This window comes from Oncorhynchus mykiss, chromosome 9, assembly GCF_013265735.2.
Source record: "Oncorhynchus mykiss isolate Arlee chromosome 9, USDA_OmykA_1.1, whole genome shotgun sequence".
Taxonomy (NCBI): Eukaryota; Metazoa; Chordata; class Actinopteri; order Salmoniformes; family Salmonidae; genus Oncorhynchus; species Oncorhynchus mykiss.
The window spans coordinates 14415245-14430239 of NC_048573.1; the positions used below are offsets into that span (position 1 = coordinate 14415245).

Sequence of the window (14995 nt, forward strand, 5' to 3'; positions counted from 1 at the left end):
TGTTGTAGCGGAGTCCGTGTTTAATCGGTGCTGTTGTAGCGGAGTCCGTGTTTAATCGGTGCTGTTGTAGCGGAGTCTGTGTTTAATCGGTGCTGTTGTAGCGGAATCCGTGTTTAATCGGTGCTGTTGTAGCGGAGTCTGTGTTTAATCGGTGCTGTTGTAGCGGAATCCGTGTTTAATCGGTGCTGTTGTAGCGGAATCCGTGTTTAATCGGTGCTGTTGTAGCGGAGTCCGTGTTTAATCGGTGCTGTTGTAGCGGAATCCGTGTTTAATCGGTGCTGTTGTAGCGGAATCCGTGTTTAATCGGTGCTGTTGTAGCAGAGTCCGTGTTTAATCGGTGCTGTTGTAGTGGAGTCCGTGTTTAATACGAAGTTTCACTTGCCCAGATTTTGTCATTTCCCGCACTAGACGAAGAATGCACCAATATTGCTAGCACCTTTAGCTAGCGTGGCCTTCTTGTGCATTTATGTGGATGCATGCTGAGTTAGGTTATTCTCCCCTCCATGACCAATTGAGAATTGTTGTAGCTGCACAGTCTTTTATTTTTTGCAGGTTTATCCATATTTCCTTGATATACCAAACCGACCGAACAACAACATACATTACTTTGCAGGAATTGGCACGTTTACGCTATACTGTGATTGGATGAATATACGGGACAAACCAATTTAGCCCAATATAAGGCACATCCCGGCTAATACGGGACAGTTGGCAACCCTATCAGAAGTAAGAATGGAACAGGAACTGTTGGAACAGGAACAAACAGGCATATGACTTTTGTACAGTTGACCTCTTCATGCACTTACAAAGTCTCTACAACTGATTCTTAATCTCAAGCTAAAGCAAAACATGAATCATTGTACTTTTCTAATTACAGGTGTTCCTATAATGTACAGATATGATCAAATTCCATTCAAATTCCAATCACAAAACGTCTTATCTTTGATTACAACAACATGCCCAGCTAACAGCTAAATGTTTGTTTTGGACGTTATAATAATTCTAATTCTACTTTACAGGTTCCACATGTTGTCATGGAAAATATGAATGCTATTTCCAACCACCAATGAGCAACTCTGCCGGAAATCCAGTTGCATATTGAATGTTGATTTGCTGAAAGGCCAGTCTTTTTGGCAAATGAAAGGAGTGGCAAGGAGTGGAATGTTAGCTAAAAAGACTGGTACCCGGACTTGTTAGATGGCACCTGAGGGAAATCATTTTATTTTTTGGTCTAATTGTGGACGTGTAAGTATCTAAAGAAGTGGGAATTTGGAATAATGTATTATGTTTGTCAAGTTGCTATGTAAAAAAATGCAAATGGCTCTTATTCTTTTTTTCTCTCATAGTCACGTGGTGTATATTAAATTAAGTATACTTTGTTTACACTTTGTATTCCCTGAATCATTTCAATAAAATCCTTCAAAATGTGTAGAAATTGTTTTTTTTAGTACAGGTCTGATTATGCAAGAAGCTACTGAGACAAGATTAGCTGTCACCATTGGCGTTGGCTAATGGGGATCCTAATAAATCAAGTCAAACCCATATCCCATATCAGGTAGAATTAGGATCATAATGAGAAAGACTATATGGACAGGGAGGACCTGATCCTAGCTCAGCACTCTTACTCTGATACGCTTTATGAATAAGGGGCCCAAAGTGAAGTCCAACAGTCCTCTGATTTTAAGTTACATATTACTCATAATCTATATATGTTTAATTCAAGTTTACTGACCTATGATCACATTTTTTTTAAGTCTTTAATTGTAGGAAAGTCTTTCCAGGACAGTGAACTATTATTATTCACAAAGGATGTTTGAAAAAAAACAGACTTAGTTGACATAGTTGTGAGGTAAAGATAAAATGACTGAGAAGCTCAGCTTATTAGTGGTGAGGGTAGTGAGTTAAGAAATTAGACATCCTAAATGGGCACTCTCATGCAAATGCACACAGCAGGCCAGGTGGCCCAACTTCTATGCGTGTGCTCTGCTCCTGCGCTCAGGTGCTCCTGCGCCCTCTGTATGTTCCGAGAGAGAAGCCAGAGACTGCTCACATGGGACACTCAAAACAAAATACAATGAAAACATTAACAAAACTCATAAATGATGGTTATGAAATGAACCAAAACTTGTTTCTCACAAGTGTAGCAGGTTGTGAACTCTGAAAATAACATTTCCACTGCGATAATGAAAACGGTAGGTTAAATGACTGGAGACTAATCAACACATGCGTTAACAGAAATGAATGTAACCAAATGACAGAAGATAACGGTACATTTACTAGGCCTACTGGTGACATATTTAATGGGGAATTGATAAAAAATATATATAATCAGAGGGCAAACCATTCACACAATGAATGCGCAGGAATTGGCGGGAGACATCGGAGCTCATTCTGGAGAGTTGAGTACGTGTGTTTTGGAGAGAGATGTGCAATATTTTGGGCACACACCCCACCCTTCTTGTTGCAATATTTTTAATTATATTCAAGGCACATTATCTTATCACTGACAGCCGCAACTCAATCAGCTAGGCCTATTGCCACAAACGCTGGCCAAATTGCGGGCCTCCCAAATAGGCATATGCCTATGAAGTTGTGATTTGAAACTATCCACAGCAACAACAAAAAAAAACATTCAAATGATCCTCTGTGGCTAAGTCATGATCTCTGGTGAAGTATTTTGAATGATTTTATTTCAACAATATTATTTAAATAATTTTGTCAAATCTTCAATTTACTTTAGGGGAAGCCAACATCCAAACAGTGCACTGTGCAATCGGCAACTTTCCTTTCCAATTCACAAGAGGGTGAAACCAAAGATCTGTATATAATAACAAGATGCATATATCTCCGCCCTAAAATGGGAGTCGTTGTCCCAAAGGCGGGAAGGCAGGCGACAAGCTTAGGTCTGCAGTTTATGCCCATAAAAACGCATTAGGCTTATTCTGGAAATATTTTGTCTAGAGCTTTGCCTCTTCCTCTCTGCTGAATCATCAGAGAAAGCATGCGAGCGAGCCAATCAGCTCCCCTCCCCCTTACCATAAGTAACCGGTGAATCCGATCAGATCTGTCCAGAAACAGTATGACATGCCATATTATTTTGGTCCAGACAGCATCAGATACATGGTCTACACATACTGAGACAGGGGTGCTGTTTTCGCTGGCTCGTATGCTTTATCTGAGATTGACGCTTTCTGTCGGTGCGCATCTCGATCAAATAAAATATCAATATTTCAATATTTTATTTGGATGGGCAAGGAGGTACGGTAGGGCGGGCCAGGCCCTCTAAGGCCCGCCCATAATGCCGGCCCTGCAGACAAGTTTTAAATGCAAAAAGTACTGATATTGTATCATATACCTTTCCAGGAAAACAAAAATGTAGACATTTGTGGTCTGTTTACATATATTTTAGAGGCTATTTATACAAAACAATTGCGTAAAACCTGTATAAACTGTATTAATAGTTGTATGACATTTGGAATTTGGAATCATAGCATCATTTGTACAACGCACTGCTGAAATACCTGGGTTATAACAATATATTCAGGTCATTATCTGGATTTTTATGATACACTGTAGGCTGATGAATTCAAGCAGAGAGACCGGTGATACTGTATCAGGTGACAGGTCATCTGACAGGGCACCTTGAAAATGTTATCTTGTACAATATTGCTCGAGGTAGAAATGGCGCCGTGCTACGTTTTTACAGTGGCCAACCACTTTACAATACCTCTATTTCTGATGATTTGTCCTACTTATGTACCGTATCAGGATAATGAAACTGTAAGACTCACATATTTCTCAACAGGCTCACAACCTGCCATTGGATACAAATTATACAACACTTGTGCATGTCAAGTTATAGTTGAATACTGTATGGACAATTATATTTACCATCTACTATTCTTTCTATTAAAACAAATAACCGTTTTAAATGTGTATCTTGTATTTTTTACTATTGGAATACATGGTAGTTAAAATTACTACATGGTGAGCCTGTCATTATCTGATGTATTGAATGACTCAGGGATAAAAGATTTGTGAAACCCCATTGAATGCACAATCAAAGGTTCTGAACATAGTATCATGGGCATTACAAGTGTTATCAGTTTAGAGTTTATATGTAGAGTTTAGAAAATCTACCACTTTCATAAAACAAAAGTGATGGAAAAAATCTCTAGGCTACTCAAAATGGTGATCCTGCGTTGTTATGTAGCAACAATACTCAGACGTGTGCATCCCCACAATTATAAACTCCGCTCAACTACTCAGGGTTGACATTTTGCATAGCTAATTGCGTTCTTGCGTTGCGTACGCATGTAAGGTAAAATTAGGTTGAAAGGAGGAAGGGCACAGGGTGGACTACCCTCCTAGGCTCCCTACAAGACATCAGACTGGATTCAATATTTTTTTTATCAGAACTTATACACTGATCTTTGTCATGAAATTGTGTCTTTCTGTTAGCAAAGTGCATTTCAATATATGTAGATCTACCTGATTGAATGAGTGTATCAGTCCTTGTTTGAACCCTTGGAATGAGTAGAAGCCTATTTCAATAGGAGAGGAGTGTATAATGCACTGTCACGCACTGTGTTACCAAGGAAAATTAAAAATAAACATTATTTCCATGGAGCAACGTGGAGAAAAAATGTTGGACAACAAAGTGTTAAAAGCAGATGAATGGTGTCAATATGAGCACTGGGATGCTCTGCTGTACCCAAAACATTGTTTTGCATTACACAACTAATTATATAAATGTGGTTAGGTACAGTACAGAAGGCTACACAGCCCACAATATGAATATATTATCAAAGATTTCCATTGTGGTCAAAGAATGATAGAAGGACACACAAGGTGACAGATGAGCAGACGGGGTAAAAGACACGGAGATATTTCCACTCTTCAAAATTTCAACTTCTTCAAACTCCCGGGAAGGTACTGAGTTATTTAATGTACAATGTCTAAAATTAGTAATGATTTGATTTATAAAACTTATATTATTTTTAGAATTGTTAAAAGCCTGTTAAATGACAGAACATTCGATGTTGTTTTTTTTATTTTACAACCTGAAGGATTTTATTGGTCACGTTTGTTTACTGTGTATTGTAGTGAATTTACCAATTGGATATTCCATCTATTAGAGTGTCTTGTTTAGTTTACCAATAGCCAAGCATAACATCACCAACAGTATGCAGTATATGACGCAAATTCAAATTGTAATGAAATATGCATAGTCACCCATTTGTTTTATTATTCATATTATTAGTAATATTATTTATATTATTAGTGTTATTCATGTTTTTTATTATTCATATTATGACTATTTAAATATATTGTACTGAGATAGAACAGGGAAGAGGAGACAGGAAAAGTAGGAGGGAGTGCAAGTTAGAAGGGCAGTGGGTTGGATTTAAACCTTTGCTGACCAGTACCGGACTAAAGCATTTGGGGCCCCAGGGCACCTAACCCCATTTTCTTTGTTTTGTCATTACAGACAGGAGACAGGTGGTTGAATGAAGCCCCAACCACTAAACATGCTGTGGAGTCTCTCTCTCTGCCCTTTAATGGGTGAGTTTCTAATGCCTAAGTATGCAGACTATCAGCAATCAAGGTAAGACCAAGTGCAGACTATGTGAAGTAACATTGGATAATAGGAAAGATGGGCGACACCTGGAGGGGGGTGGTGACAAGCACAAGGACATGTGGAACAGATCAGGGCGTGACAGCAGACGTCTATGCCTGCTTTTGTTGTTGTTTTGTGTGGGGTTTTTTTGCACAACAACAGCAAACAGTGTTGCTTCCTTTTACTTCTTTATCACATTTCTCTACCTCCTACCTTCCATCACTACTTCTGTAGCAATAGTTGGTAATCATACCTCTGCTTCACTGTAGTGCCTCTACAACTACTCATACAGACAGGGCAAAATGAAGTACAGAATGGATAAACAAGGAAGATGATTTGAATGTATGCAAATTCTGATTTATTTACAGGAGTTGTGTTGCTAGCCCAGATGGTCAATGCTGCAACAGGTGAGACCACAGACAATTTGATGTCATAATGTTTTATACAACATTACCATTTTAAATAAATATTCTAAATCCTAATAGATTGACCTAATTTTTTTTTATATTACTTTACAAATAGATTATTGGAAAATGCAAAGTTGTCATATCTACAACTTGATCTTAACATGAGGAATTGTAAGAGCCCTGTTCCCCAAAACTCTTAAGGCCTCATGCCACAATGCCTACCACCATATAGCACTCACATCAGTAATCATGAGTTGCTAGCCTAGGGGGGTAGAATGACAGTCAAAGATAAAAGTAAACAATTCTGTCAAAATAAACAAACATTATTACATCCAGTGCCTTTTGTCCTGAGACTGATGCCACGCAAGCGCTTGTACGCGCATACACACACTTTCATTCAAATTCACACGTGTACACCAACGGACATACACACCTGTAAATAGTGCCTCATATGCACACAAACACTTGGCCTTGATGTCTTTTGTTTTTCTTGTTGGTTGTTGGTTGTTGGCGCATCCCGTGGGTGGTAGTTTTAGTTGGGTTGGAGGGGGACGGTGGATTGGGGGGAGGGGTGGAAATGGGAGGGTTTAGGGGTGGGGAGTGGAGTGGAGGGGGAGGTTTTTTGGGAAGGATTTGTGGTGGGGTCTTGGATGGTTGAGGGGCAGCTCTCGAGGGGAACTGTGGGGGGATCTTGGATGGTTGGTCGGGTGGCCGAGAGGTGGCTGGTTTGGGTCCCCTTATTCGCCTGGGTGGGGCATCTGTCCTTGTGCTCTTGGACAGGGCTCTTGACCCTGGTTGCTCCTGTCGGTCACTCTGGATGGGAGTCAGTCTGTTACATGACTGAATGTAATGTAAATGTTGAGCGGCTTCAATGCAGGTAGATGGTACAGGCCCCCATTAAAGATGGGATCAGAAGGATCAGGCCCTTCTTTTCAATTTTCGCCTAAAATGACATACCCAAATCTAACTGCCTGTAGCTCAGGACCTGAAGCAAGGATATGCATATTATTGATACCATTTGAAAGGAAACACTTTGAAGTTAGTGGAACTGTGAAATGAATGTAGGAGAACAAAACACAATAGATCTAGTAAAAGATAATAGAATGAAAAAAACAAAAGTTTTCTATTTTTGTTGCATCGTGTTTGCATTGAAAAAGAAAAGCGACACATTCAGCTAGGGAGCTGGAGGGACTATAGATAGTGTCCACAAGAGGGCAACAGTGTGTGTGTGAAGTTTCAGACTGATAACTTTAAGAATGACCAAGCTACGTTTAGTATGAAGTCACCCAGGTGTCCCTCACAATTTGCATAAATGTACTAATGTGGCAGAATTGGTAAATGTATACATTTTCAAGAACATAACTATAGAAAATATACAAAAATACTATGCTAATAAAAAATACACGTTTACACACTCCCAGGAATGTCATACATTATGGATCATTAACTTCCTACATGAAATGTACTAACAGGAGACGCGACAAGAATGCTGATCCAATGTCTCCAAACACACAAGTGAAATATTTAAGATAAGGGCCAAGTTAGCAGCCAACACTGATCTAATGTCATAAGTGAACACACCACAGACCACACACAAAGTAAAATTTAAATTAAATTAAAATGTACACACTATTTACAATTACAGTATTTAGAACACCCTCTACACAATAGTGTGCTGCTGAGCACAAGTCCCAAGTCTCATTCTGCTGTAAAGCACCTACTATCTACTTGTAGGCAGGCTGGGTATTCACACCTCTAGATGGCCGGGCGGGAGATGGTTGTGGAGCCGGAGAGGACAGCAGTCAGCCTAAGTGGGGGATGGAAGACTTGAATGTGGTCTCTTTGAAGTCAGTCTTTACCACTATTGAAGTTTTTTTTTTAATCAGTAAGAACTCAAGTTTATTACTTATTTTATTGAACCTTTATTTTAGCAATACATCAAATTAACAACACATCTACAAAAATATATTATGTAGGGGGAACACTGTTGAAGTGTGTGTACCAATTTTTTTACATTTAATTTTATTAACTAGGCAAGTCAGTACAAATTCTTAATTACAATGGCGCCTACCCCGGCCAAACCCGGACGACGCTGGGCCAATTGTGCACCGCTCTATGAGACTCCCAATCACAGGCCGGATGTGATGCAGCCTGGATTCGAACCAGGTACTGCAGTGTGTTAGACCACTGCGCCACTCAGGAGCCCAATGTGTATTGTATGTTGACCTTGACATAATGTGACTTTCAGGTATCTTGTTTGCTAGCAAACATTTATTTCTTTAGGGATTTTATATATACATATAACTACATATATATATATATATATTTATATATATATATGTATATTTATATAGGCTCTATATATAGTATATATAGTGTATCAGCAGTGTATCAAATACTTGTTCTCCCCACTGTATATTCACTGTATATTCTCATGCTAATGCAGTTGTTTGAATGGTTGCATAGTATTCATTTGATTTTTTGAAATATTTTATTTGATTGCTATAGCAATGCAACCATTCAAACAACTGCATTAGCATGAGGAGCCTTCCTAAAGCTTCTATCCCCAAGCCATGAGACTGCTGAGCAACTAATCAAATGGCCACTGTCTGCATTGACTCCCCTCTTGTTTTTACACTGATGCTACTCGCTGTTTGTTATCTATGCATAGTTACTTCACAAATTACCTTGACTATCCTGTACCTTCCGCACATTGACTCCGTACTGGTATCCCTGTATACTGCCTCGTCATTGTTATGTACATTTATTGTGTTACTTCTTGATTGAATCGATTTTTTAAAACTTTACTTTATTTAGGAAATATTTGATCAACTTTATTTCTTGTTCTGCATTGTTGGGTGAAGGGCTTGTAAGAAAGCATTTCCCGGGAAGGGCTACACCTGTTGTATTCTCTGATTTGTGTCAGACTCGCTCAGGTGGAATAAACTTAAACTTGCGCCACTTTTCAATGCTGATTTGAAAGTCATTGAGAAAACAGAGAAGTGTCAAATATATATTTTTTTCAAACATCCTTTCTAAATGTAAAAGTAATCCTCAAAGTAATCATCTAGTTCTTCAAAAGTGTCTGTAATCTGATTACAATGTTTCTGCTGGTAACGGATTACAGTTACCGTTTTTTTTGTAACGGATTACATGTAATCAGTTACTCCACAACCCTGAGTATGTTTAATTGCTTTATTCTTATTCACCGGGCCCTAAACACTCACACACACCGATACACCAACACACAAACACTCAATCCATAATTTGCTCTCACACACATATAATATGCACTCTACACACACGCACACCAACTCGCATACTATCATCATTTATACGCTGCTGTTACTCTGTTTATCACATATCCTGATGCCTAGTCACCTTTCCACTATACATATCTCCCTATCATCACTCCAGTATCACCACACATTCTAAATATGGTACTGGAACTGACTGACCCTTTATATAGTACGATTCATTACTTTCTCCTGTTTCTCTAATTTCTTATTTTTATTTATTGTGTGTTTTTGTTCTAACTTCTGATATTTTTAGTATTACATTACTGCATTGTTGGGTTTAGAGCTTGCCATTTCAACTTGAAACTTCATTGGCAATGATTTGTCATTTCTGTCTTAAAACAGTATTATCTCTGTCCCTGTAGTAAATGTAGCATTGAAAGGAGTGGCCACCCAGTCATCAATATATTTGAATGGCAATGCTCCAAATGCCATTGATGGAAACAGAGAATCAGATGGTTACAAAGGATCTTGCACACACACTGCATATGACACCAACCCCTGGTGGAGAGTGGACCTGCTGGATGTGTACAGAGTGACAGCTGTCAACATCACCAACAGAGGAGACTGCTGTCATGAGAGGCTTAATGGTACTGAGATCCGCATCGGTAACTCACTGGAGAACAACGGCATCAACAACCCCAGGTCACATATAGATAAATAAAAACAACATATACATTTTTATTTATCTCTTGAATCTATTAGGATACATTAGTCTTTATCCATACTTCTGTTGCTACTCTGTGGCTATATACAGTGCCTTGCGAAAGTATTCGGCCCCCTTGAACTTTGCAACCTTTTGCCACATTTCAGGCTTCAAACATAAAGATATAAAACTGTATTTTTTTGGGAAGAATCAACAACAAGTGGGACACAATCATGAAGTGGAACGACATTTATTGGATATTTCAAACTTTTTTAACAAATCAAAAACTGAAAAATTGGGCGTGCAAAATTATTCAGCCCCCTTAAGTTAATACTTTGTAGCGCCACCTTTTGCTGCGATTACAGCTGTAAGTCGCTTGGGGTATGTCTCTATCAGTTTTGGACATCGAGAGACTGACATTTTTTCCCATTCCTCCTTGCAAAACAGCTCGAGCTCAGTGAGGTTGGATGGAGAGCATTTGTGAACAGCAGTTTTCAGTTCATTCCACAGATTCTCGATTGGATTCAGGTCTGGACTTTGACTTGGCCATTCTAACACCTGGATATGTTTATTTTTGAACCATTCCTTTGTAGATTTTGCTTTATGTTTTGGATCATTGTCTTGTTGGAAGACAAATCTCCGTCCCAGTCCCAGGTCTTTTGCAGACTCCATCAGGTTTTCTTCCAGAATGGTCCTGTATTTGGCTCCATCCATCTTCCCATCAATTTTAACCATCTTCCCTGTCCCTGCTGAAGAAAAGCAGGCCCAAACCATGATGCTGCCACCATCATGTTTGACAGTGGGGATGGTGTGTTCAGCTGTGTTGCTTTTACGCCAAACATAACGTTTTGCATTGTTGCCAAAAAGTTACATTTTGGTTTCATCTGACCAGAGCACCTTCTTCCACATGTTTGGTGTGTCTCCCAGGTGGCTTGTGGCAAACTTTAAACAACACTTTTTATGGATAACTTTAAGAAATGGCTTTCTTCTTGCCACTCTTCCATAAAGGCCAGATTTGTGCAATATACGACTGATTGTTGTCCTATGGACAGAGTCTCCCACCTCAGCTGTAGATCTCTGCAGTTCATCCAGAGTGATCATGGGCCTCTTGGCTGCATCTCTGATCAGTCTTCTCCTTGTTTGAGCTGAAAGTTTAGAGGGACGGCCAGGTCTTGGTAGATTTGCAGTGGTCTGATACTCCTTGCATTTCAATATTATCGCTTGCACAGTGCTCCTTGGGATGTTTAAAGCTTGGGAAATCTTTTTGTATCCAAATCCGGCTTTAAACTTCTTCACAACAGTATCTCGGACCTGCCTGGTGTGTTCCTTGTTCTTCATGATGCTCTCTGCGCTTTTAACGGACCTCTGAGACTATCACAGTGCAGGTGCATTTATACGGAGACTTGATTACACACAGGTGGATTGTATTTATCATCATTAGTCATTTAGGTCAACATTGGATCATTCAGAGATCCTCACTGAACTTCTGGAGAGAGTTTGCTGCACTGAAAGTAAAGGGGCTGAATAATTTTGCACGCCCAATTTTTCAGTTTTTGATTTGTTAAAAAGTTCCAATAAATGTTGTTCCACTTCATGATTGTGTCCCACTTGTTGTTGATTCTTCACAAAAAAATACAGTTTTATATCTTTATGTTTGAAGCCTGAAATGTGGCAAAAGGTCACAAAGTTCAAGGGGGCCGAATACTTTCGCAAGGCACTGTATTTAACAGACTGATGATAGAATTCTACATGGTACGTACACTCTAGAGCGTCCTCATTCATTCACACTCTCTCTCTCTTTTTCTTTTTCTCTCGCTCTCTCTCTTTCAGATGTTTTGTCATATCCCTCATCCAAGCAGGAAAGACCAAAACTGTCCAGTGTAATGAGATGGAGGGTCGCTACGTTGTTGCGGTCATCCCTGGCAGGTCAGAATGGCTCAGTCTGTGTGAGGTGGAAGTATATGGCACTCCTAGAGGTAATCATCTATAACTGTCTTCACTGTTCACATTTATTATTCATTAAGTGAGGTTCACATTACTTTCATATGGTAGATCATAAATGTTTATGATCATAAAAGTAATATTCTATGACAGATCTGTAGGAGAATTAAAAGCTGATGTCATAAATCAAACAAGATCACAGAATGGTGTAATGAATGGTTGAAGTTTCTGCCAAATCTAACAAAGTAAAGTCAATATTGTTATATAGTGGTGAGAATTCCTGCATTTAAAGTTGAAATATGATGTCATTGTCCCCTTAAATGATAGCTGTGAACTCTTAACATCTGTTTCAGAACCAATCACGCCTCTCCCCTCCACTCCTCCTACCACCACCACTATCCCCCAATCTTCTCTCACCTCTTCCTCAACATCCCTCACATCAACCCCTCCCCCCTCCACTAAATCTCCCGCTTCCACCCCTCTCCCCTCCACTCCACCTCCCACCACCACTATCCCCCCTTCTTCTCCCCCCTTTTCCCCAACATACCCCTCCTCCTCTCAATCTCCCACCATGACTTTTCTCACCTTTTCTCCAACATACCCCTCCTCTCAATCTCCCACCTCCACCAGTGCTTCTACCCTTCTCCTCTCCACTTCCACTCCACCTCCTCCTTCCACCAGTGTCACCTTCTTGAGGAGGAAGGTGATGGTGGTGAGGGAGAAGCTGTGCTGGTCCGATGCTCTGTTCTACTGCAGAGACCACGACTGGGACCTGGTCAGTGTTCGCAACGAGAAAGAACAGAGGGAGCTGGAGAAACTAGTGAATGACAGTAACCTCATCACCCCCCTAACCTCCCATCTGTGGCTGAGCCTGCGCAGGTACACTACCTAATGGTTTTAGTACCAACAGTTGTACCAACAGTTGCTGAATATCTTCTCATCTTCAGTTTGCTCCACTGTTCATGCACCTTGATTTTATAGTGAGACAGCTTTTCTCTGCCTGCAGGTACATCCTGGGAGACACGTGGTACTGGATGACCGGAGACCATATGAATTACACCCACTGGGTGAACGGTGTCCCCCCTAGGAAGGACATCTCCAACCCCTGTGGAGCGATGACCAACGGGGCCAATGGAGGGAACTTCCTCTGGGCGGAGCGGCTCTGTGATGACCATTACAACTTCCTCTGTTACTCAGGTACCTGCTTTTCTCACAATACACTGCATTCGGAAAGTATTCAGACCCCTCCACTTTTTCGACATTTTGTTATGTTATAACCTTATTCTAAAGGGTTTCCTCATCGATCTACACACAATAAATGATCAAGCGAAAAAAACAGAAATACCTAATTTACATAAGTATTCAGACCCTTTGCTATGAGACTCGAAATTGAGCTCAGGTGCATCCTGTTTCCATTGATCATCCTTGAAATGTTTCTACAACTTGATTGGAGTCCACCTGTGGTAAATTCCATCATTTGGAAAGGCACACACCTGTCTATATAAGGTCCCACAGAGCAAAAACCAAGCCATGAGGTTGAAGGAATTGTCTGTAGAGCTCCGAGACAGGATTCTTTTGAGGCACAGATCTGGGGAAGGATGACAAAAAATTTCTGCGGCATTGAAGGTCCCCAAGAATACAGTGGCCTCCATCATTCTTAAATGGAAGAAGCTTGGAACCACCAAGACTCTTCCTACAGCTGGCCAAACTGAGCAATCGGGGGAGAAGGGCCTTGGTCAGGGAGGTGACCAAGAACCCGATGGTCACTCTGACAGAGCCCCAGAGTTCCTCTGCGGAGATGGGAAAACCTTCCAGAAGGACAACCATCTCTGCAGCACTCCACCAATCTTGCCTTAATGGTAGAGTGGTTAGACAGAAGCCACTTCTCAGACCAAGAAAAACAAGATTATCTGGTCTGATGAAACTAAGATTGAACTATTTGGCCTGATGGCCTAGTGTCATGCTCGTCACCTGGCCAATACCATCCCTAAGGTGAAGCATGGTGGTGGCTACATCATGCTGTGAGGATGTTTTTCAGCGGCAGGGACTGGGAGACTAATCAGAAAGGTACAGAGAAATCCTTGATGATAACCTGCTCCAGAATGCTCAGGACCTCAGGTTGAGGCGAAGGTTCACCTTCCAACAGGACAACCACACTAAGCACACAGCCAAGACAACGTAGGAGTGGCTTGGCCCACAGGCCTCATAAGCCTGGTCTGAAGACTGGTCTGAAGGTCCCCCAGGATCAGTTGAAAAAATGCATGGAAGTATATATGGAGACTGTTTAGGGCCAAAAATAAAGGGTAAAAGAATAACAAATGTTTCCAGACGTAACAGACAGACACTTCAGAACAAACTTCCATTAGATTTGTTTGCACGGGGCTCTGTTTGTACATGTAGTGAATCTGTTATTCAATGCGTTTGTATGGGCTAATACAACTTTTTTTTTTTTGTCTGCAAGGGGTCTTCAAATTCAAAATCAAATAGTAAAATCATCCTTGGTATGAACTTCCTAAAAATATCCCCCCTGGTGCTTAGGCAGGGTTTACACTCTTATTGGTTAGAGACCATGTTGACTGTCTCTTGTCTCTCTGTCCTCAGGCCCTGAAGCAGGAGTCAACAGAGTGTATTTCTACAGCAGCAGACGGCCATAGTGAGGCACTGTGGAGCTCCAGAGGCTGACATCCAATCCTCTTTATATTTTCCTGTTGTAAAATTAATATTTAGATTCAGCTTTAAAGATACTTAGAGGTTGTCTGACCAGGTAACTTTTACTGAGAGTAGCTATTGTAGCTGGTAGGAGAGAGTATTTGATGGCGCTTAACAATGTGGCCATACAGGATTTGGCCATTCATTGATTCTGTTGGAGGCTCTAGAACATTCTAATAGTATTTTCCTGTTGTAAAATTATCACATTTAGTTTAACATTTTATAACATTGCGTGTGATTTAATCATAATGTTATAGATTATGAGAGTATTGTTTCTTTATACAATCACGAAGCTGTCAAAGTGTGTTTTTAAAGAGTCGATTGAATGCCCCACACGTCACACGTGACGTCATCTTGAATATTGAATAGCTCCCTG

At 40.4% G+C, this 14995-nt stretch overlaps 1 protein-coding gene across 1 annotated transcript; it reads left to right on the top strand.

Annotated features, from left to right (window-relative positions):
• Nucleotides 1-5922: 5922 nt before the first annotated feature.
• LOC110532932 (collectin-12-like) lies at nucleotides 5923-14564 on the top strand. Its single transcript, XM_036989257.1, has 6 exons — nucleotides 5923-5927; nucleotides 9669-9968; nucleotides 11800-11945; nucleotides 12264-12789; nucleotides 12917-13107; nucleotides 14512-14564. Exons 1-6 carry the CDS (start codon nucleotides 5923-5925, stop codon nucleotides 14562-14564), a joined length of 1221 nt encoding a protein of 406 aa, XP_036845152.1.
• Nucleotides 14565-14995: the final 431 nt, after the last annotated feature.

What these genes read in the sequence shown, in the direction of transcription:
- LOC110532932 (XM_036989257.1), top strand. An exon ending in AGTATATGGCACTCCTAGAG is followed by an intron (nt 11,946 to 12,263) that starts GTAATCATCTAT and finishes CATCTGTTTCAG; the next exon opens with AACCAATCACGCCTCTCCCC. An exon ending in CTGTGGCTGAGCCTGCGCAG is followed by an intron (nt 12,790 to 12,916) that starts GTACACTACCTA and finishes CTCTGCCTGCAG; the next exon opens with GTACATCCTGGGAGACACGT.